The 24,122-nt window shown below is 41.1% G+C and overlaps 1 protein-coding gene across 2 annotated transcripts in view; it reads right to left on the bottom strand.

The window, feature by feature from the left end:
• Nucleotides 1–22,213, bottom strand: part of cacnb2a (calcium channel, voltage-dependent, beta 2a) — a 74,106-nt gene extending 51,893 nt beyond the window's left edge. The window contains exons 1-2 of one of the 2 annotated variants that reach the window (XM_085468212.1): nt 21,776–22,213; nt 20,264–20,356 (exon numbers count right to left, since the gene is read on the bottom strand). In XM_085468212.1, coding sequence (XP_085324338.1) covers nt 20,264–20,356; nt 21,776–21,859 — 177 coding nt within the window. In that variant the 5' untranslated portion in view covers nt 21,860–22,213. The remainder of the gene's footprint in view (nt 1–20,263; nt 20,357–21,775) is intronic. The other variant, XM_085468214.1, reaches the window with a different exon arrangement.
• Between the last annotated feature and the right edge of the window lie 1,909 nt (nt 22,214–24,122).

The raw sequence follows: 24,122 nt of genomic DNA, 5'->3' as shown, positions 1-24,122 counted from the left end.
ATTTTTAACCACTTTATGTTTACTCATATTACAATTTCCACTATAATGAAAAACAACCAACAGCCCTGACTAGGATCACAGTAATATACTCCTGTTCCTGTGACAACTTAGCTAATAACACAAAGGAAGCAGACCTTATACTTTGGTGTGTTTGCAATAGTCTTAATTAATGTTGTAACTTTAAACATTTTTCCTTCTACACAGAAAATGTCTTATCTTCAATTTCTTTCTTTTTTTTTGCCTGTCCTGTTTGGCTCTTTTGCCATCAGAAAGATGCCCAACGGATTTACTTTACCAAATGGACCATCCCAGCCTTGCCGCATTGGTCTATTTGATTCACCTTTTATTGTTTATTTTATTTGAACCTGCTAAATACGGGACAGACTTGACTGGGGAAAAGAAAGAGGAGAAAGAAAGAGGGAAAGAAAAACAGCGGGGAAGAGGGACGAGGATAAAGGGCAAAAAACAAAAACCAACAAAATAGGCAGACAAAAAATACACATATCAATCACCTGGATCACCTGTTGAGAAAGAAAAAAGAAAAAACAAGCAGAAGAAAAAAAAAAGAGCAACATAATAAACAACATCACGATGATATATGGGAATATAACAGTAAATACTAAATATTAAACATTATTGTGCAGCACGTAAGATCGACAGTGCACAGTGTGCTTTCAGGTAGGAGCCAAAAAGGGTGTAGTTTGTGTGTGTGAGCACCCGTGTGTACACCTGTGAGCGTGAGCATGCTTGTATTTAAAAGGTTCCTTCATGTAATGATCTGCTAGAGGGTGTGGGGGGCCACAGCCCCGTCCTCCAGGGCATGAAGCAGGTATGGAGGAGATCAAAACTTCAGACATCCAGAGGCCCCCAGAACACAAGAGACCAAGGAAGACCAACAGAGGGGCAGCCGCGCCACTGTCCCAGAAAGAGCTTATCTTCAATTTCTTGTCATGAGCTCAGATTGCTGATATTTTTTCTGATGTCGGCATTGGATAAAAATGTAACCTGACATGAAAACAAATGGATGAAACTCCATTTAATATTTTTATGATTGTCTGGTTTTGACGTCATCTTTTGTACCACTGTCAGATTAAACTATGCACTTAAATGCAGGAACTCTTAAATTCTTGTAGCCGACTTCCATGAAATGTGGTGAAATAATTAATTGTCAAAAGATAAAGCACTTTTCATTTGCAAGAGTTTTTCTTTGCTAACTACAAGCCCAATACAGAAATCACACATTCTTTCTTTTGTCTACACACACACACAAACCCATAGTTAGCTCAACTGAGGTAGGACACAATTAATGTTTATAGCCTGTCAAACTTCCACCAACATGAGCCTCTTATTACAGATATGGATGGTGGGAAGCTCTGCAGAACAAAAATAGTTCCTACTGGCCATGTTTCTTGTTGTTGTTTTTAAACTAACTGTGTCTTGATTTCTTGAAAGACACTGCAATTCAATTATATGTAAGAGAGGTAACCAATTTAAGAGCAGATATTTTCAAAACTGGACGATTTATACCAAAATTATGTAGATAGAAACAGCTAACAGCACTACTGCCAAGTGGAAAAATATGTAAACTGGATTTTAGGGTGAACTATCCCTTTGATATCATCAGCCATAAAAACACAAACTAAACAAAGACAAGTGCATGTCTTTTCTCCTTACTAGCCTCTTTACTAGTTCAGCAGACTTTAAAGTGTTTTAAAGTAATCAACTTTCCAGCTCTGTTTGTGTAGAAGCAATCAGGCTCAGTCAGAGTGAGGACAGAGAGCTGGGCTGTAGAAAGCAGCAGCATGACATATTTGCCATATGGGTAGGTTGAGGGAAAGTAGAGCAGCGTTTCCCTCCGGAGGAAAACACATAAGCACATTTCGATTCATGCACATGTGCACATGTACGATATACTGGACAGAAATGCAAAACATTCACAGGGTAAAACATGAACGCTTGTTTAGGACAGCTCAACATATGGTGTATAAGGAGAAATAAGCCCCGGGCTCCTTGCACTATTATGGTGTCACTTGCACCTGACTTACAAGAACTTCAGCAGCAAGAGGGATCATAAAATGTGTAAAAGGAGGCTGTGTGAGTTTCTGGCAGGTCGTATGTCTGCAGAATGAGAAAGAGAAAAATGTCCACAGACAGAAAGAAAGTAGATTTGATAGTAAACATACCTCCGTCCCCAACTCTCTCCTCCCTGCCCCACCCCCGTTTTCCCAAGTAGCTGATTTCATCCTCGCAAAGCCACTCTCATTCTAATCTGCCCTGATCCGTCTGCACTGGCAAAGACTCAGATATCAAACTCACACACATTAGAAAAAACAAACAAACTATGACATCTTAACAAAAGGTGCCAGTTTATCTGCTGTTTTATTTTTTAAAAAAAACAAGAACAATGCACCTTTCATGGAGAGTTCAACTTGAACTGCCATCAACTAGAAATTCAACCCATCAACATCTGGCGTACTTCCTGGCAGAGGCAGAGTTGGCAGACTGATAACCAGATTTCATAAAGTGGGTATGTAGTAGCTTGTAGTTATATAATACCTAAATCTCTAAGCCTCAGTTTGGAATAGCCACTGAGTACAGCAGCATAAAAAAAATCAATGAAAACACACTGTAATAGCCTCTGCATAATCTGTTAAACCACAAAATCATATCAATAGTGATGCAAAATGTTACATTGCTTTCAGATGTTTTGCAAATGCCACAGAATACAGAGTAAAAACACACATGACAGAGCACTTCAAGAGAAGAGGAGCACACTCACTCTACAGGAGCACACCTCACTTACCCATGAGACATTTTTATTCTTGGTTTGTTTGATCATGGCAACGAGAGGAAGGCCAGTAACGTGGCGAGAGGACCCCCCTCCTCAGCAGATTTTAGCCCCGCAGCCTGTTGCGTGGGGAGGTCTGTGCGGGATCAGGGGTGATGGCCGGGGGCACGTCGCGCTCAGCCATTGGTCATCATGTGCCCTGCAAACCCGCGAGCCCGAAACGCTTGCTCTGACTGAATCCAGCATCTGTCAGCGGATCAGAGCACGCCACGCGCAGAGTTTTCAAGTTTTTTTTTTCAGGCTACGTTACAAAACTAGAAAAGTCCAGAAATATCCAGCAAAACTCAAAAGTGTTTTCCTCCTCACAGCACACAGTGACCTGATGGACTGATTATGTATTTGAGCAGAGTATGAATATGAAACATCCCAGCAGGTTTAACCCCGCCCTGCTGAGCCACAGCACGTGCCCAATCAGATCTTTGTGGCCAGCTCCCCAGGGTGAGCTTATAGAAGTATTAGGATGAACATACTGAGTCTTTGGAGGAGAGCCCTGACTGGCAGGTCACTGGCATGTACAGATATCAGGCAGGAAATAAGCGGGAGCACTGGAGCAAAACTTAAAGTGACTGACCTCATCTTCATCTGCTGTAGGTACCTCTCCTTTTATTATCGTGCTTTTATTTGTTTCATCCCTGCTCTTTGCCACCTACCTAGAGCCAGTCTCCTTCCTTGCTCTCTAGCATCCTCCATCTCTCCCTCAATCTCTGGAGTACATCTTCTCACCCAGCTGGCACCTGTTGTCATGGTACCACTTTGCTAAGAGATAAATAGCATGACAGACAGTAAGAAAATGCTCGGTGACTCTCCATTTAATCTCTTAAGTAAGTGGCTCCACTGCTCTCTGATCAAGCCTCTAAATGCTGACTTTTGTAGCTTCCTCTGCAAAATCTCACCAACATCTCCTCTCCACACTTCTTGCAGTCTGTTTGTTCAAGTTGATCCGGACTACTCATAAAAGATCAGTGAAGAGTTCTGAGGCTGTAAGTGCTGATTTGAGTGGCTGCATTTGGGTGAAATTGAGCCACAGAGCAGCGGCGGATCTCTGGATCAGCAGTGGCAGAAAAGTCTACAGACCGCACATAAACAAGCAGAACACCTAGTGTTTGAAAAGGAATTTAAAAAGGTGCCAAAACAGCTTGCAGCTTTTATAAGGGAAGGGTGTTGTGTGAGTCTTTTATTAACAGTCTTCAAAATTTATCTGAGATGTGCTCTTTCTTCAGTTATAGCTTGATGGAAACTTTTAATTTTTTTTTACTTGATTTCTCTGCCACAATCTTTTGTGGCTAAAAAGAAACCCTGTTACCTGCGAGAGGTTGTAGCTGAAGGATACTTGGCAAACAAACACGTCAGTAAACTTTCCTTTGATTGACAGAGCAATTAATTGACTAATCATAGCAGCTCTATACATGAACACTTCACGTAATATCTGAGGCCATCTTTTTAAATTTTTACTTCTACTATCTTGTTACTTTAATGTGGAAAATCTTGGCTACCGGTGAGACCAGCTCATTAAAATAATCAATGCAAACCACAAAATTACAAACATATAGTGAAAACTCTTGCTTTACTCGGCTCCTGGTCCATTTTTAACATCTGCCACTCTAATTAACTGTCTCTAGTATCCATATGGGCCAGCAGCCCTCCTCTGGTGCACAAGGTTGTCTGCATCTCTCTCCTGTTAATTGGCCTCAAAGAACATCTGCTCCTGTTTTAAGTGATGCTCAGTTTGGCCTGGGTGCCCTTTCTATCAGAGGTGCCAATTTAATGGGTGTGAGCTGAGCAAACGACTCTGCTAGCACTCTTGTGTCAGCACGATGTGCATGATTTCATAATATCTGTGGGCTGTTAGTAGAAGAAAATTACATAAAGTACAGTCATCACAAGGTATGTTAGAAGCAAACTGAAAAGTAAAGATAAGAGATTAAGTGAAGGCAGTGGGGGAAATATATCTGATCCCCTGCTGAATTTGTAAAATTGCTCACTTCCAAAGAAATGAACAGTCACTCATTTTTATGGTAGTTTTATTTTAATGCAGAAAGAAAGAATATCCAGAAAAACACATTACATAAGGAGTAAAAGTCATTTTTCTTGGCATTGATTGAAATAAGTATTTGATCCGATACAGTTTAGCCATAAATTTGGCTCCTGCCTATTGACAGCCAATCAGTTACAGACTCCTGACCTGAAGTGTCTAAGGCCCACCTGTCCACAGAGTTAGTTTGTTCCATTTCAGCCTCTTCACCACCATTAGTGAGACCAAAGAGCTGTCAGAGGACGTCAGGGACTAAATTATAGACAGAGGAGCTTGTTGATTATCTGAAGTCAACTTGGACTACACTGGTAACACACTATGCACTTAAATATACTGCAGTGCCTGCAAAGTCCTCACATTTACAGGTCTCTTTTAAGTTTGGCAATGAACACTAAATTATTTCATATGCATTCATCTCAATTGGTTAGAAAGCAGCAAACAGGCAAAGAAGTTGTGTTTCTGAGACTCTCAGAAACCATATTTCAAAACTTTCCCAGTATAATTTCGACACTATCATAATGAGGTTAAGTTTTATACGCACTGATTGCCAGGCTCTTACTGGAGGTATTGGCATGAAATTTGGTACAGGTCTTCCTGCTTTCCTCAGGATTTTCCCCACAACTTTTTTATGTGGCCTTTTTACAAGCCAGAACCACAGATCTTATAGTCATGCAGTATTTGTCTGCATGCAGTTCTTAAAATATCACAGTGACTTGAATAAGGCAAGCAGACAAACAAGCCCAGCTTGCAGTTTGATGGCCTCATGCTGGATGCATGCTTTGCTGTCCTTTCCTTGTTGGCTCTGTCTTTCAGTTCTTCCAGGAAACTGATCCGTGGAGCTGAACAGAGGAATCAAACCTGAAAACAGTGTGCAGCATTTTGCTACATCCTAGTTGATCGATGCCCTACACACAGTGAATAAGCTGCATGAGTTTCCTGATGCAACACACCTGAATGGGCTGAGCTCAGGAGAATATAAAGCAGACCTTAACCTGGTTGGCTGACTGACAGCCCCGTTTATTCTTTGATCTTTTATATTCACACTCATTCATCACTGACACTACAAAGGTACTGACCCGTTGACAGATATGCCCTATTGTATTGTTTCTTAATTTCTCTAATTACACATTTGGCGTCATCTAAGACCCTAGTTGGCCTCCCTCTCGTCACATACTTTTGAGCCAGGTTGTGACAGTAATGATTTATTGTAGACATATTAGGAAGATTAATGAGGAATCAGTACATTTTGTAGGATGGGAGAAGCATCTCCTTACCCATGACCTCACTATTTCCAGACCACTGAGAGTTTTAAAACTCAGACTGCCAGCCGTAACTTAAACGGGGTCAATGCGCACTGTGTCACTGACATCAGTGTTTCCGGGCTGGAGCTATACTCTTCATAGGCTTCCACAGATAGTGTATAGATCACACTTTCCAGTCCAGCTGTGACGTAAACACAGTAAAAAAAAAAAAATCCACCTAAATCCAAGACATTCTTCAGAGCCTCTGTGGCCAATTAACGGCTCAGTTCCTGGACATTTCCATATTCTCTGGATAAGTGAAAAAACGCATAATTGCTGCCAAGGAAACCCTGCTCCAATTTAGTCTGCGCTGGCTCGGGACTCCTATCTGGGCGTCCATCCCGGTGCCTGGAAAACTGGGAATTCCAGGTCACCCTTTTGTTATGGGAGCTCGGCTCACTCACCACAAGAACACACAAACTCAATTGTTTCTGGGAAAAAAATATCTTTGTCTGAGAATATTCCAGTATTTTCTCATTCTCTGTCTGGTTTCTTTAGTCCACCTAACAGCTCAAAGTTTTTACTTACCTGCTACATAGCTACATCTCTTGAATAAGCCAAGACAAAATGTTAAAAACATGGCTACTCCTGAAATTTATGATCCCTGATGTTTCCTCTTTTCCCACCGTGAGGTCCATGTTTGTTTTCTTTTAAATCTCTCAAGGACTATTTTATGAACGGCAGACAAGTCCCAGCAGGATGAATTTTCATTACCATTTTGTTATTTACGTCCAAACATCTGTCTTATGACAGTATAATGTATCACATGACAACCACGTCAGCCATTTGTGTTTTGTGCCCAAATCAAATAATAACAACATGATGGTACTAATATGGCCATTTAAGTCATTAAGTATCAAAAACTTAAAAAGGATCAGCACCTCCAAATCTGAGGCCATGGTTCTCAGCCGGAAAAGGGTGGAGTGCCCACTCCGGGTCGGGGATGAGTTCCTGCCCCAAGTGGAGGAGTTCAAGTATCTCAGGGTCTTGTTCGCGAGTGATGGGAGAAGGGAGCCGGAGATCGACAGACGGATTGGGGCTGCAGCTGCAGTAATGCGGACGCTGCACCGGTCCGTCGTGGTGAAGAGGGAGCTGAGTGTAAAAGCGAAGCTCTCAATTTACCGGTCGATCTACGTCCCTACCCTCACCTATGGCCACGAGCTGTGGGTAGTGACCGAAAGAACGAGATCGCGGATACAAGCGGCAGAAATGAGCTTCCTCCGAAGGGTGGCTGGCCTCTCCCTTAGAGATAGGGTGAGAAGTTCGGCCATCCGGGAGGGGCTCAGAGTAGAGCAGCTGCTGCTCCACATCGAAAGGAGCCAGCTGAGGTGGTTCGGGCATCTGACAAGGATGCCCCCTGGGCGCCTCCTGGGTGAGGTGTTCCAGGCATGTCCCACCGGGAGGAGGCCCCGGGGCAGACCCAGGACACGCTGGAGAGATTATATCTCTCGGCTGGCCTGGGAACGCCTTGGTATTCCCCCGGATAAGCTGGAGGAGGTGGCTGGGGAGAGGGAGGTCTGGGCCTCTTTGCTTAGGCTGCTGCCCCCGCGACCCGGCCCCGGATAAAGCGGATGAAGATGGATGGATGGATGGATGGAGTATCAAAAACCACACCACATTAGCAGTGTTTCTGTTAACTTGGTACCATGCTAAAGTTAGCAGGTAGCTCACAGCACTGCTGCATAGCCTCAGAGAGCTGTCAATAACAATTAGGTCAGTGTCCACTGTGTATATTTTGTGTCCAGGCACAAAACAGCCTCTATGTCATCTGACATGTGGTCACTTCTTACTATAGCATCAGACAAAGGCACGTTTAAACAGTCTAGTTGTGAGTTGTATCACCCCTCTGCTAGCATACCTTGCCTCCTTATACATTCACATAATCCATCAAATGGTCTTCCAGATGGATGTTGCATCCAGGTCGAAAAACGCACAAGTGTCTTAAACCTGCATTCTTTATAAATTACACCAGGGGGCGACTTGACAGCTTCCTTTCTTCCTCTCTCCGTTACCTCAGCAAAGACTTTTCTGATGACCTTATGTGCTCAATTGCTAGTTTTAAATCTTGTCAAGTAGAACATGAAGTCCTTTTTGTAAATTATGGTAATTTTAAGATTTCACGAAGGAGGATAATTCAAGACATGCTAACCGGCTAATAACTTGTTAATCCAAAATCATTAGCCAGTAAGTAGGCAGTTTCAGATCAAGCACTTGGTTGTCACATCTGGCGTCAAAACACAGAGGTGGTCATAAAGGCTATGCCCATCTTTTATGTTATCTGTTATACTGTCAGATTATCTGTCCTGATACAGTAGGTAGTTTTGTTTTTTCTCCACATGAAAAAGTGATCTGTTTTCTCTTTGTTATCCTGATGGCTGGGGAGTGAGTAGATACAAACTAAGATACAGCAAATTCATTGATAACTTTTTTTGGCAGATGAATAATGCATTAATATTCCCACCAAATCCCGATCTCGAAACACACCTGGATGCGCCTCACGATACACTGACTATAGAAAAGAAACTGTGCTACGTTGTTTCACATGTACCTTTAAAGAGTTTATCAGCATTTCTACTGCAGGAAAAGAACTCAGGTTGGTTTCCTCAGATGTCACTAGCTACTGGTGCTGCATCATGCAAGCAAGAAGGCCTAGAAAACAAAAGGTGGAATGGAGTAGGCCCTGCTGTCTTCAATTAACTGAGTTTCCGTGAGGAGTGTCTGAGGCTGGCTATTCATTCTGTCAGACGGAGTCCCATCCGGCCAGGTCTCCGTGCTCCACATTCCATCGAGAGCAGAATTGTGTTCCGCCCCATTTCAGACGTAAAACGGCGGTTTGGTGCTCCATATTGGAAACATGTGAGAGGAGTGTCATAAAGTTCAGCGCTGCACCGCCCTCTGCCAAAAACTCTACTCATTATATTAATTTCCCCATGCTTACTTTGTGCACAGTCATTAAACACAAACACATGCTGCCAGTGATACTCCACCACAGCGAATGGTTTGTTTTCATGCAAACACCTCACACATGGGGCTTAGATGCTCCGGTGTGGCGTTTCCACAGCTGGTCCTACACTAATCCACTCATCAGTTAAATTAAAGCTTACTCAGTTGTACAGTAAATGTTGATCCAGCCTACTGCAGCGCATGTCACACAAAACCAGACTGCGTAACCAAACTAGAGCAATGTGCACAGGAGCACACTGGCATTTTTTCCTTCTCTATAATATCTGCGATAACGTTGTTGTTCCAGTTCAGAAGCATTTCAAGACAGACAATAATAATCATAATGGGCCCAAATGCCTTGGACCCTTTTCAAAGAGCTCTCTGAATGAGAGAAGGCTGCTTCTGGCTGAATTTAGAAGACACAACTGGTGTATTACTTGCTGCTCAAAGTATCACATAATGAATTATGAACCCATGAGTTCTTTTTTGGAACAACTGGGTGATACTAATTTATTTATGTACTCATGAAGATTTCCTTTAGAGCACTGATACAGGTTTCTCTTTTCTTTTGGACATTTTAAATTAAGCACAAATTTAAAGTAAAAAAATATTTTTAAATATTCTACTGAAACATGTTTTTGTTGTCTCAGTTTAAGTCAAGTCTGTAACATTTAGTGTACTATTATTATATATTTCACCGCCACAATCTTACACCTGCTCTGGCAGCCCATGTTCACATGAAACTTCAGGTTTACTTTCATGCTAAATTGGGATAAAACAAACAATTATGTAATTGTGTATAATTTTTTTTCCAATAAATGTATTACTCATTGTCTAAAAAGTGTAAACCTTGCCTGCCCAACATTTGGAAACCCACATATGAAGTTTACTTTCACATGACACAAAGAAGCAAATCTTCAAAAATGCCATTTTTGATTAACACATGGGTATAGTTGACTGTTGCTGTCTGAAGATTGAAAATTTACTCTTGTAAAAAAAAAATCAAGGATGACTTCACACTGCCGTTAAGACTTTTATGTGCTTAGATGTCACAGTTTTCGTCATTCTGACGTTTTTTTTTGTGCTCAGGACATTTTGTCCCAGAGGCGAACAAGTTACCATCTCAGATCTGTGGATGACTTCATAACTCATTTTAGATAATTATATAAAAAAGTCTACCTCATGAAAACTTTATCTTTGGGCTTTAATAGCGGTGAGGCATTTTCTCTCTGTGCATAAAAGACAGATCTGCATGTACAGTATGTATTTGAGTGGAAGACTCAAAAGTGAAATGTGGCCATCTAGTGGCAAAATGCAATGCTTGTCTTTTTCTGCAGTACTGGGGAATTGTGGAAGAGGGAAAACATGATTCATTTTTACATTGCTCTATTGACGAACACTGGAGGCTGCAAAAAGCAGAAGACATTCCCTTTCTTTGTGCTGTACATAAAGGAGTGCACAAAAACCCACTGAGGCTGACTGACAAAATTAAGAATGCACAGGACAGTAGAGAAATAAATGCATGTGTCATCAAATTTTCCATCTCGGAGTCATAGCTATTAGAAGAAAAACACCCACATTTTCCTCTCACTGCATTTCATTAAGCTGAACAGCCACAGTAGACTCGTTGTAATGAGCTTCTGATTGCAGACACTAGCACATAAAAGACGCAAGAAATAAACAAGCAAAACCCAATAAAGTCAAACTGTCAACAGAGCATGTGCCTGCATTGTGAACCCACAGCATTCAAAAACATTACCACCTCACAGCTCTCTCTCCAAACCCTGGAATAAATATGGAATAAAACATTTATCATGTCTGGCAGCATGCAGAGTGAAAACAGAGCTCTGCAGAAAACTGTCAGGTCAGTTCAGGCAACTGAAATATTTCAGTTAAATCCTGCAGCACTCAGGATTGTTTCTGGATAGAGATCTACAGCAGCAGACAACAGTGATCAACATCGAGGGAAAAAGCTGGCAGGCATCCACTGACTCTTCAGACTGGTGCTTTCAAGCAGCGCTGACATTTTCAGTAAAGTTGTGCATGCATGGAAACACCTGCCAAATAACCTCTGAATTATTCATCCTGAAACAATTAGTCTTTGCACATATGCTGGCAACTGTAGGCTTCATCGCCTCTCATTCTCTCACTATCACATGTAGTCTATCCTGTGTGATAAATCAGCATCAAAGCCACAAACTCACATATGGAAGCTCTGCACTCCGGCGATGGCCCAGACCACAGCACGGCATGAAGGGGACCAGGGAGGGGAGGAACTGACGGCCGTCTCACAGACTCCCTGTCAGGCAGCAGCATCTACTCAGCCTCGGTCCATGCCTTCAGACTTGGCCCACAGGGTTGTGGACCACCAAAAGGTGCAAAGCAGATAACGAGGACAGCAGGGATCCTTGATGGAAGAGTTAGCAGAGGGCTGTCGTATCCACACCTGCCCCCTACTTCTGTCCACCCCTCCTCACGTGTGCACCTTATCTGCCCCCTTACTCAGAAACTCTGGAGATTCAAAAGTCCGATTCAAATACTCCTTGCTCTTCTTCCTCCTCTTCTACCCATCTCCAGACTGTTGCAGCAGAGTGTCCATCTGAGTTTACCCCACCCCAAAATCTGTGCACGCTCTGGCAGAGCCTCTGTGCTGCCAAATCCTCTGCAGCGCTGCTGTGCTGTGGCAGAGACGTACAGTTGCAGGCTGGCACACTGGTTCAGCTGCTAGTGGATTTAGACCCACTCATTACCACGCGTAAGTTCCTTCTTGGCACAGGAGGTGGAGTTCTGAGTGTCCTTTACTGACCGCTGTCCCTTGCTTCCTAATAGACGACACATCCTCTATATTCCCTGCCCCTCCTTCATTCATCCAGGGTTCAGTTGGCTTTTAAAAGCTTGACACACACACTGTGGCTATCTTGACTTTTTATGCTCCACTCCTTTTCTTTATTTCTTCTTGTGCCATGACTCAGTCCTCATTTGCACTGGATTACCCTTCTTACTTTCTCTGTGTGAGGACAGGCACTGAGACAGCTACTGGTTGCTGTAGAGACTGCACTGTGCTTTTAATGTAACAGAAACAGTGTGTGTCTCATGCTGCGAGCGGAGGAACAGCACAACGCTGCCTGTGGTGCAGGGGGAAGTCACTTGCACAGTTCAGTCATGCTGGAGTGCTTTGTGTGACTGCAGAGCTGGTGTGTTTGTTTCTTTCCCCTCCCGTCTCATCTCACACCTCCTCTCCACTATTATCCTTTCCCACTGTGTTCAGGTGATTGAGTCCAGAAGGACATCCGGCCTCACTACTCCATCACAAATGCTGTGTCAGCCATAAATGCACATACCCGCTTCATGCCACAGGACAACTGTGGTAGAGAGGGGTGGGTCACGGGTAATATTCAATTATACAGCATGACTGTGGATGTGCTTTTGCATCTCTACTTGCAAAGCCAGCTGGATACATAGATTTTAACTTTGAACCTTTCCAGCAGTGATTTCAATTAAATCATCAAAGTAATGTATTTTGAAAATGGTGTAGCAAATATAGTTTTATGAGCACGGACAGCAAAGATTCCCTGAAAATACAGATTTACAACTGGAGCTAATAAAGCCAATAAAAGCAACACTAATTTCAGCCAAAATACATAATTTCATTTTATTTTAAACGGGAAGCCTTTGCTTTTGCATCAGCAGATTATTAAAAAGTGAGGAGCCAAACAGATTCTAAAACAAATGAGCTTTTCTTTCGTGCTAATAATAAAGGACAGCACTGAGCACATGTATAAACCGAGCTTAAGCATCCCTCCCCCATTGTCACCTACCTTCAACTTTTTTAGTTTGCTCCATTCTTATATTGTGCAGAGCTGATTCTGATGTTGAAGACATCATCACTTACTCTCAGGCTGAGGTGGGACAGCCTGCAGTTTGTCAGTAGAATAACAACATGATTTCTGCTGTCACAAAGTGCTGCGTCAAGATAAAAACAAACCCAGTTTTCTGTCTCCATGAATCACAAGTGATTTTCCAGGCGCCTACTACTTACGAAAATAAAAATATCAAGCATTAGGTCAAGTATCATAATTTATTCTCCAACACATTGGCTTTAACTGAGGTTTTAAAAGATTTACCTAAAGACAGATGGGGTATTTCAGGGCTAAAATGAGAGCCAGGTCAATTTTTTTTTTTTTTTTGCTGAAATTTTATTGATGAGAAATGTAAAAAAGCAAATGCACGTCAACATAACAAGTTTTAATTTTGGGATATTTGAGGGAGAGTTTTAGATCCTAAAGAAAGTGCATGTTAATGCGAGGAATTTTTTAATGAAATAATCGCTTCAACGTCTTCTGTAATACGCTCACAAACATGGAGAATTAAATGAAAATGTCAGTAATCTCAGATCTGCATGCTTAGTAAGACTTTAATTATCTTGCCTCACTCTGTTTTTTTTTAATTCAGCCAATTTTGTGCAGTGTGAACAAACAAAACACATTATAATATAATCAGTGAGCATTCAGTCAACAGGGGCTTTTTCTAAACTGTTCAGTAATCTGTTTTCATGAATATCCTCTCTTTCTTATTTTCTCTTTCCCCTCAAACCCCAACTAGACAGAGCCGATGTCTGGCCCTCTCTGAGCCTAGCTCTGCCAGAGGTTTGCTTCCTGTTTAATGACTTTTTCTTTCCCACGGTCACAAAGTGCTTGCTCACAGGGCGTTATCTGAGGTGGGGATTTTACCCTACAATATACAGCACCTTGAGAGGACCTTTGTGTATTTGTGCCATAATCTATGTCTATTAGTGTTATATTAAAACGTTATTAGAAAGAGTATTTCTCTACACAATAACCCTGCACCCTGGACTGATGCTGTGTGGCCTGTTGTGAAACTTTGTGCTCATCAGTGATAATATACACGTATCTATTCATCTCCTCAAGTCTGACAACATAAACCTGCCGTGATCTTTTATTATCGTTGAAGCCTTTTTAGTTTACTGCCAATATTTCACAGGCTGACATGTGTCTGCGGTGATGGAAAGGCACAATTATAAACACAGAGCTGTGCACCTTACAGTGAGAGGGGAATCATGTCTATCAGTTAGCCTGTCAGAGGCTGTCACCCTTCAATGGTAATAATCGCTCAGCTGCTGATGTCATGGATAATACTGCAGGGAAACAGGTCTCCACATTGAAGTACTCCCAGTTTAATTTGGGTTCATTACAGCCTTTCTGGATGCATCTTCGCAGTCATACCTGAGGTACTTTACCCAAGAATCTGCACCAGTTTCTGCTTTTACATGAGTTAACATGCACACACTGTTAGGTACTAGGAACTCACTGTGATCATGAAAGTAATGTAACAGTGAGAGATGTGTCTATTCTTCCCCCCGGATCTGCATCACTATGCAGAAGACAGTCTCAATCAATCATAGGGGCAGTAAGAGCAAGCTTTCAAGCCATAAGAAGGAGCTAATTAAATGAATCCATCTTATGATTAAAGCACAAAAAAAGAGAATGGACACTTGTGTTTTACACCACAACTTTGAGGATGGATTTTGCACTCTCATGAATTTCAGTCATGTCCTGCAGTCTCCAGTCGTTGAAACATGATCAGCAAAACTTTTTATCTTTCTCTCTCTCATCCGTGATTCATCTAATACAGTACCTGCTATTTAGATAGATATTATTTGAGTGGAGGATGATGATCACTCGTAATAACTGGGCTGTGACCTTGGCCACTAGGTGGTTAATGGATCAGCTCACTGCCAAATTAATTTATCAGCAGGACTGAGGAGTGGGAGGATGCATGGAGGATTCAGGTCAACTGTGAAAGCAGGGCATGCTTTGATGTAGTGATAACAATGTGCGCCTTTCTCTTTGTTCCTTCGCTTGTCACTTATTAAAAAAACAACAGACTGAACAATAAATTCCACATTTGTGGCTTCAGTGTCAGTATTATTAGATAAAAATCATACTGTTACATCACTTACAGTTTTGCAACCATATTTGGCTATCCATGTATTTCCACTCAGTTAAATAACCCCAATAACAGTGTTTGTCCACTAGATGGCAGTCTGGCACTGCTGCAACAGCCGACTGAGCAGCAGTAGTGCTTTACGGTTGCTTTTTTTGTTTCCAGATTTTCACTCAAGTACAGTATCTTACTCTGGCCAACATTACTGCAGTCTGAAGCCAGACATTACATACTGTTCTCCAGAAATATTTACTACTGGAAAAATCTTGACATTTGTTGCTTAAAGTTCAGAAAAGGTCTGCAGGGTTAATGCTACAATTGATCTTTGAGATTTCCAATGGCAGTCACTCCATACCACCAGTGCATATGTAACATATCCATGGCATGAAAACAGACGGGCTGTCAGATTTGATCAGAACCATAACGAGCTCTTTGCGTCATTCCTTTTCTCCACTGACTAAAATAATAATAAAGGGAACGATGAGAAGGAAAATGGTTGCAATCACTGAGTGAATGGGAATGGGTTTTTATGTGTTCACCACATGCATTCATGCAGACTTTCATCTGCAAATCCATCTCTACAGACAGAGCAGGTCAAACTGTACCAATATACTGTGGAAAGTTACGGGAGTGGGAGACATCATAGAGAGGTGAAAGAGCCAGAAGGAGGCGGACAACACAGAGGGGAAGTGGGAAGCTTGGTGCAACCATTTACATAAACATAACAAGTGTGGGAAGCAGCAGTAGGTTAATTATGACATAATGCTCTGTGAGTTGTGCAAATCACAGTCTCAACTACTAAACACTGAATCTCATTTTTCACTGTATATCATTTCAGCACCTCACCCGGCGCACGCAAATTATCCTCCCCTGAGCAGGTGCTCCTTATATTGAATCTATTCTTCAATTTTTAACTGTCTGCTTTCTCTAATATTGAATTTCTATTGAAAACAAATGACATAAAGACTGAATATCTTATTTTAATTGGCAACTAACAAGAGTGGAGCCAAGAGGTTATATCCAGTAAACATTTTTCTACCACACTCACATTTGAAGCAGGAAGTCAAAAATCCAGAGTTGAAATTTTCAGCTGCTCATGTCAGATTTACCCAGTCAGTATTAGCCCCACCATCCCCAACTTCACAATCCAACATGGCAGCAGTGCTTTTAAACAGTAGTAGAACATAAATTAGCCAAACAGAGAAGACTGAACAAGTCAGCAGAGAAGCACCTTATACCTGCATTCTCTTTAAAGGCCAACAGGGGGCAACAGCTCTGTAAAAACATTTCCTCTCCTATAAGCATATGGGAAAACGGCTCTGAGATTTGACCTCTAAACTCTTTGCTGACTAGTTTATATGATCAGTTGCTTGTTTTGGGCCATGCTGAATAAAAATTAAGTCTATTTTGTACATTTTAAAAATAGAGGATATGCTCATGAGCTAACAGCTTGAGTTTGATCAGTTGATAGCCAAGGAGAATACGATATCGCCACAATGACGATGGTGAAAACACTTCAAAATGGGTCTTTGCAAACCAGTGGGTGATTTCACAGTGTAGATTAAAGTGTAAAGTGTAAATATCCTATGAACTTTATCAACAATTAAAACATTTTTAATATGTATGAGTCCTTGCGTTGTACTGCTAGATAGATGGCAGTGATTTACCATACTGAGAGGAAAAATAATGCAATGTAAATTTCTGTGCTACCTTGGTGTAAATTTGTGGTGTCAGCCTATAAAAATGATGTAGCTCAGACAGTGGCAAGAAAGCTTTGTGTGTTGCACTTGCAGGTTTGTTCTTCATTATGATGGACACAGGTGGGTTGGCAGTTCAGATCTCATTGCCTTAAAAGTTCTACATTTATGACTGTATTCTCGAAAACGATGTGCCTATCAGCATGATGTAAGGCAGATTTGTCATCTGATTACACTCCAGTCAACTCAGTGGAGTCAATAAAGTCAAAGGAATTCAAAGAAACCTATATCTATAATCATTTCATATCTTTACCCAAGAGGCAAAGGGCAGACTGACACCCTGAGTTGAAACTCATCTGACAGTTTTCCTGGCTTGTTTGAAAAAGAGTAATGTTTTTGTAAAACCTGAAATAACCTGCGAGAAGTATCCTCGCAAGGTCTGTGTCTTTTTGTTTTATTCACTAACTGGGCCAAGCTTTTATAGACTCACTTTTAAGCCATCCCTCTGCTAGTATTTAATCCTGTTGTTTGTTCTGCATTTTGTTTCTCACCCTCTCTAAAGTACTTTGTTAACTCTGTTTTTAGAGAAGTGCTATATAAAGAAAGTTTATTATTATTCAGGGTCACGGAGGACTGGCTGATTTCCCAGGATGCATTAAGCAAAAGCAGACACTCTAAACACAGTGCCAGTTTACAAATGGACGATCACTCACAGTGGACACTTACGCCAGTTGTAAGTTTAGAAATGACTACATTCAATTCTCTATTGTCAAGAGGCTCGCAAATTCATGATGTCGAAGCTGGCTCTTTATTATACCTGCTTAGTCATTCACAAACACACAATCAGTCAGCTTAGCACATAAGCCCAGAAGTCCCTGGATTCATATTCATCCATGTAAAACTCCCAGACTCTAGCGCCGGTGAAGTCTTGGCTAGTTGTCTGACAACTTCTCAGAGAGAAAAAAATTGTCATACACATGACCTTTCTCTAAAATATTTTTTTACAGATTTTACATGTTGTGTTGTTATTTATACTTTTGCTAATCTAAGTTTACCAGCTACTATTTCCACTCAGTTACATCTACCTTTTCTTTGAGTCTCACCACATATATTTTCTAAAAATAAGGAGCTGATCCCTAAAATAACTCCGAGGTGGACAAACATGTATCAGCTTTCATCAACTTGATGCTGAACCATCTGTTTTTCTATCTCGGGCTGATGTAAATGTCTGGGCAGTTAAAGGAACTCTATGCAGGGCGCCCAAGTGCACTGTATGATCCTGATCTCAACACTATTTATTCGAAGTTTTGACCCCTCGACATGTGCAGAAAAAGATGGGACAAAGCAAACAAAATCTGCACTCAGTGACGCATGTTTGCTTACACAGCAGCCCACCTTCACATGAATAAAAATAAACCGTCTACCTGATGGTGGTAAAGTTTGCTAACAAATCTATGACAGTTCTGCCCTTCTTCCTTCTCAATGGAGAGCTGAGCTCCACAAACACCGACCTCGCTACTCCCACGGCTGAGCGGTCTGGTCTTGCCTGAGCCTCCATCCTTCCCAGCCTCCTCCACACTTCCCCCTCCCAGGCATCAGACCATGACCGCAGAGAATGTCTCTCATCCTTTCTCTACTCAAACTACTCCCCATCTGCCCTCTGCCCTCTCTATCTGTAAGAGCATGAGTAATTCTGTCATTTAGGAGTGTTTGCATGGAGTTACTGCGAGACTGTATTGATGCTCGGAGCTGCGTTGGCTTGATCACACCGTGACCCTGGTGAGATGTTCTTAAGACGCCCACATGTATAAAAGGATTATGAAGCACAAAAACAACAGGTTAAACAGGAGGGTGAGAGGCAGAAAATATACAAGAGATCATGTAATTTATTGAGGAGACAGTCACTTATTTGACACCCTTACATGCTTTTATACATTCATTACAGCAACAGTTACTCTACAAGTTCCACCTCAAAAACCTGATATAATAAAAATGATTAGATCTGCTATGTTTTTGAATAGAACTGACAACTAGATTATCAGGTAAACCAGTTAAGGGAGATCTTTATACTCTTAGTTCTGTGCTCTAACATGTGCGGGCAAATCATGTCTGAGGCTTATTCAGTAAAGGACAGAGTAATTTTATTTTAAATATAGGATGGTTCAGCACCTCAGACAGGCACTGGGTTGTTATGTTTCCCGCCGAGAGATGGTTTCCAAATCCTAAATCCAGTTGTGCATGTTTAAATAATAACAGTGAAGACAACATCAAATGACAGGCTGATTAAAAGGCACTGAGATCATGAGTGTGAGTGGTGGTGTGAGTATAGCTACTTAGAGAGTACACTCTCATACATCTGTAAGTATGACTGAGCATGAGGCAAAGAGAAATAAGGTCAGAACAAAATGCTGTCATGAAAACATAACTGAATAACAGTATTTACACTGTTATCTAAACAGAGGTGAAGTTACTGGAAGGTCTGCTATTTCTGGGGGCCTCTTGCAGCAAATATCTCAAAGAAGATATTTTTGCTCTGCATGAAAGAGACTGTCTGACTCCCAAAAAGCATAATTCCTCTGCTCCACACCATCTCTTTTCTGTCTCTCACTCAAATGCCCTCTCATTTCCCTAACATGACGATGCAGACTGACAGTCGTTCGCAGCAAAGCTAACCGATGACTCTGACTGAAGGGGAACTCCTCATTTGGGGGAGAAGACTGTGGGAATGGACATTAGCTCCCAAGGGTGGTGGAAGAAAAAAAAAATCAGGGAATTTCTCCCTGAGCAGCTTCGGTTGAGCTGCAGCGCCTCATTGAGAACTTCTCTGTGGCTGTGAGATGAAGTAGACAGCAGCCTAGGAGGTGCAATTTTGATCTGACCTCCTCCAGCTTCCCGTCGCTCTGCTGCTGCCGTGCCAAAGACGAGGCGATCTGTGCCTCCTCCAAAAAAGGCAGAAACATTTAAGCAGGAGTGTTCATCCTTAACTCAGCCCATACTGTCCCTTTGCAGGTCTGCTCAACAAAGACCAGACTCGCTGAGTGTGTACCTCACAGGGTCTGCTTTATAACAGGTCACAGTGTCGCTGTGCACTCAGTGCACAGAAGATGCATATCAGATGAGAGGCTTCCATTTAACATACTGTACCCAGCAGTGTTTACAGAGGGCTTTCATCGCAATGCACATCTTATTGCTGATGGATGATGATGACTGAGCCTGAGCTCTTACACCAGTTTGCATTTACTGTCAGGCATTTATACAAACACACAAGTGTTAGATTCCAACGGGAAGTAACTGCAGCCAGGAACTTGAATTATACTTCATGGTACTCTTTTATCGTGGTCAGCTACATCTTTGTTGTACCTTTTCAAAGACAAAACTATTTTGGTTTTAGGCTTTAGGCACCAACAGATAGTTTAGAGATGACAAAAATAAGACACCGATAGGCGAGATCAGCAAAAATTCAAATCACCACCCTTACCTGGCGAACAAGGCTGTTGGTTGTTGTGTCGGACGAGGTGCTTCCATCTGAGCCTTTAAAGCGACCTTTTCTCCGAGCTCCTTTGCTTTGAGACTTGAGACAACAAAAAAAGACAGGATAAAACTGTTTATGAGGAATCTTAAAATCTTAAATCTTAAAAGAATATACACAAGACCATGCAAACTAATACATTTTCCCCATAACAGATTTTAAGTTCATGTGCAAAAATGCATTCAGCAGAAAATAATATGAGACTCATAAGTCATTAATGTTTAGCAACAAATGCAGCAACTGTAGTTAGATCAATTTCATTATCAATATGTTTTCTCTATGAAAACTCCAAGTACAGGGTGAGATCTCAAAAAAGGTTGTTTCTGACAAAGATTATCTGTGATTATGAAAGCCAATAGAGCAATTTTAAGTTATCTGAGTGACCAGTTCTGCTTCCAACATTACAGCCTCCGTCTTCACTGATGAATTTCATTGCGTAGTTGAGTGGAGTTGGTGAGTCATTTCCAGCATAAAATAATTTTTTATACCAAAGCATTCAGTCAGTATTATAGCCAGTGTCAGCCAAGCACTGACTTCCACTGTTTCTTACTTATTACAGATTTGAGTGTTTTCACTTAAGGTGTAATGTTATGACGTGTTTCAGGAGGTTAGGTAGTCGTGTAGGTAGACAGCTTATTTTTCAAAAGTGGCATCCTGGAAAAGTAATGCACGAAATGCAAGAAATTCATTTCAAATCTGCTTTTTTTTGTCCCCCTCAGTCGAGACCCCTCGACAAATACCCCAGGACCAAACAGAGATATCACTATACGTGTTAAATAAACTCACTTTACTCCACAGAGCAATTATATAATTATATATCATTTATTATCATTTTTTCATTATTTTACCTGCAGAAATACACAAAACCCGTTTTAACATGTTTTAGACATTACAATGTTTTTTCTTTGAGACTTTACACTAGCTTTAAACTTAAATGCCGCTTACCTGCCACTAAAACAGCCAAAACACCCGCTAAAGCACCTAGTACTTAGTTACTTTCGTTTACACAGCAGTACTTTGAACAGAGTTCTTTTTGCATTACACTCGTAAATATGTAATTTCTACCACTGGCTTTACAATTGAAATACTTCCGGAAATATGAGTTAATTTGACGAGCGGCCTGGCTAGCTTACTTCAAAACGTCGTGATATTAAACTAATACGACATGTCAAACTATTTTCAGTCCCTGAACGTGAATATCCAAATATCAAACCTGACCCACAAATAAGTAAAAACAAACCAAAACAAAAAACAAATTAACAAAAAATAAAGATTCGCCCTCGCGACTTACGAACCTCAATCAAAACTTTAATGAGGGCACCTGCGCTCATCAGCACGCGCAAAGGAAGCGGACAGGTTGAGAGCAGGTGAGCTGTTTGACGTCTCTCAGCGTGCAGTGCCAAGGTTTAAAGTGTCAGTTTAACAGGAACTGTCAGCTTTAATTAAAATGAATTAACTCACTTGTAACATGGGATGTTCCAGAGCGTCCATGTGTTTGTCCGGAGGTGTTTCTGCTCTGTTGGTTGGGCTAATGTTGACGACCATCACACCATTTGAAAAACGCGAATATTCGGTAAAACCTCTCGGGTTGTACAGATGCTCCAGCTGTGCCCGAGACAAAAGCGCATTTTTACATAGTAGTGTTGAAGAGTTTAATGCTGCTCTTCAAGTTTGAGTCGAGTTAAAGGAGGAGCTTGTGCGAAAAATGGCTGTAGTTTTTCGCGAGTTCAAGATGATGGTGATGATGTGAGTCGTCGGATATTATAGCCTTCAGCATCACAAAGCCCCCTCATCAGTTCGCTCCTTCCTACACTAGCTGAGAGAGCGCTCCTGCTCCGTGAGCCCTCATCCAACGCCAACACCTCTCTGCCTCCTCACAGCGCAAAGGGATGAAAATGAATAGAAGCATCCAAACAGATAGTCGGCATGAACACGACTGAAAAGCGTCAATTCAGAGTAACTTTGATGATCAGAACTGAACAAGTGAGAGAAATCAGTCATAGCTACTGGGAGGTGTTTAAATCAACAAAATGATGCTGTTATTGTAATATAAACCTGATGTGGCCGCTCACAGGTGTTGGCACCAAAGTAGAGGTGCCACAGGGTGGTGGAGGTGGTGGTGGGGACAAAGAGAGGGAAGCCAGAGGAAATAAGACTATTTTATCAGAAATGAATACAAAAACAAAAACAAAAGAACATGCATGTAGCCCAAATACAGATAGTAAAATATGATAAATGTCTCAGCACAAGTAGTTAAAGTAAAATTACTCATGTCTAATGGCTCACTTCAGAATCATATACATGATAGATACTTCAATGATCTTTAATTTATTTAATAAATTATTGTATTGCAGCAGCACGATAAAGAGTAAAAACAGTGCAGTCTAAAAGAAATAAACCACAGTGTTAAAGTAAAAGTGCCACAGGTGCATAGTGAGGGTCTTATACTGTGACAGTGCAAAGTTTTAACAGGAATTTTAACAGTGATAAAAAACAAAACAAAGAAAATAAAAATTTGGTTAATTTAAAGAAGAGTAAAAAAAAATATTGGATCACAAAGACTGATATGTTAGTATGTGCATTACTTGATTGTTGCAGCTGTAGTTAGATTAAAATTGCTTTTTTAGAGCTAGTTCCCCTTTATCCAAATAATAAGCATGGAACCAGATGTAATGAGGAGAGGCAGATGTGACTGAAACAGAGGGCTCAAAGGCTGCCAAGCTGAGATTAAGTAGTCATTAGCCAGTGAGCCTGTAGCTTCATACCACAAACAGTCTTGCATTCTGAAGTACAACGAAGATTTTTTACTTTTTTTCAGTTCAATATGATCCAAAATGAGTGACTGAGACCATAAACTCATGAGGAAAGTGTTCCACAGGTCAAGAGCCGTTTCCCCACAAACCTATACTAAAGGACTGGATGTTTTTTTTGCAATCACAACTATCGCCATCTGGTGGCCTTCACATAGAATGCAGGTTTAAGGCACTTTGCGTTGGCTTCTTTTTTTCTGACCAAAAAACCGAATTCATTTTTTTTCTATGCTAATAGCATTTGGTGAAAGGAGTATGGTGCCACCACATAGGCTGTATATAAAAGATGGATGCAGCAAAAATGATGTCATATGTGGACAAGAGGGTGGAATACTAGTTACTTAGTTAGAATCTTGATTAGCAGTTCATAGACTGACTGGTTTGGTTTAAATGCACACACATGCTAATTAATGCTAATAACAAACTAGTTGGACAATTGTTGCTACAACAAGCCTATTTCACAGAGGTATATTTAACATTTTCTTGGTGCAGGGGTATGTCCAGTATCCATCTGGATACTGAGTTAAGCATGTGGTAGCTTTGACTGCGTCCTATAAATGAAAGTCAGCTGGACTAGGCTGTGTTGTTGGAGCCTCTTAATGTAATTATTTGACAAAATCTTGGTTTTCCATATTTGCTCCTTGTGTAATAAAGAAATGGAGTTATCCAGTTAAACTGGGATAGCCTAAAACATATATATCATCATGTTATCATTTGGTGCAGGAAACCTGAAAATTGGAGCAGTGAGCCACAAGCTGACAGATGAATAATTCGTATTGGCAGTTAAGTACAGGCAGCATAGCTGGCGGATGAAAAAAAAGGGTGTTGCACCTGTTGACTATTTCATTATTGAATGAGCTCTTTTTGTAAATATGTCATATATATACATATACATATTTATAAAATAATTAATTTATTGTAAATACAATAAATTAATTAATTAAATAAAAATACCTCTCAGTTTCATATTGGATGACATACTTGTTCAGCCAGTAGTC

Source organism: Copadichromis virginalis, linkage group LG9 (genome assembly GCF_057382275.1).
Source record: "Copadichromis virginalis isolate Kocher_CV1m ecotype Utaka linkage group LG9, C_Virginalis_male_GT1.1, whole genome shotgun sequence".
Lineage (NCBI taxonomy): Eukaryota > Metazoa > Chordata > Actinopteri > Cichliformes > Cichlidae > Copadichromis > Copadichromis virginalis.
Note: the sequence above shows the minus strand (reverse complement) of the source record. Positions and strands in the feature narration are given on the sequence as shown.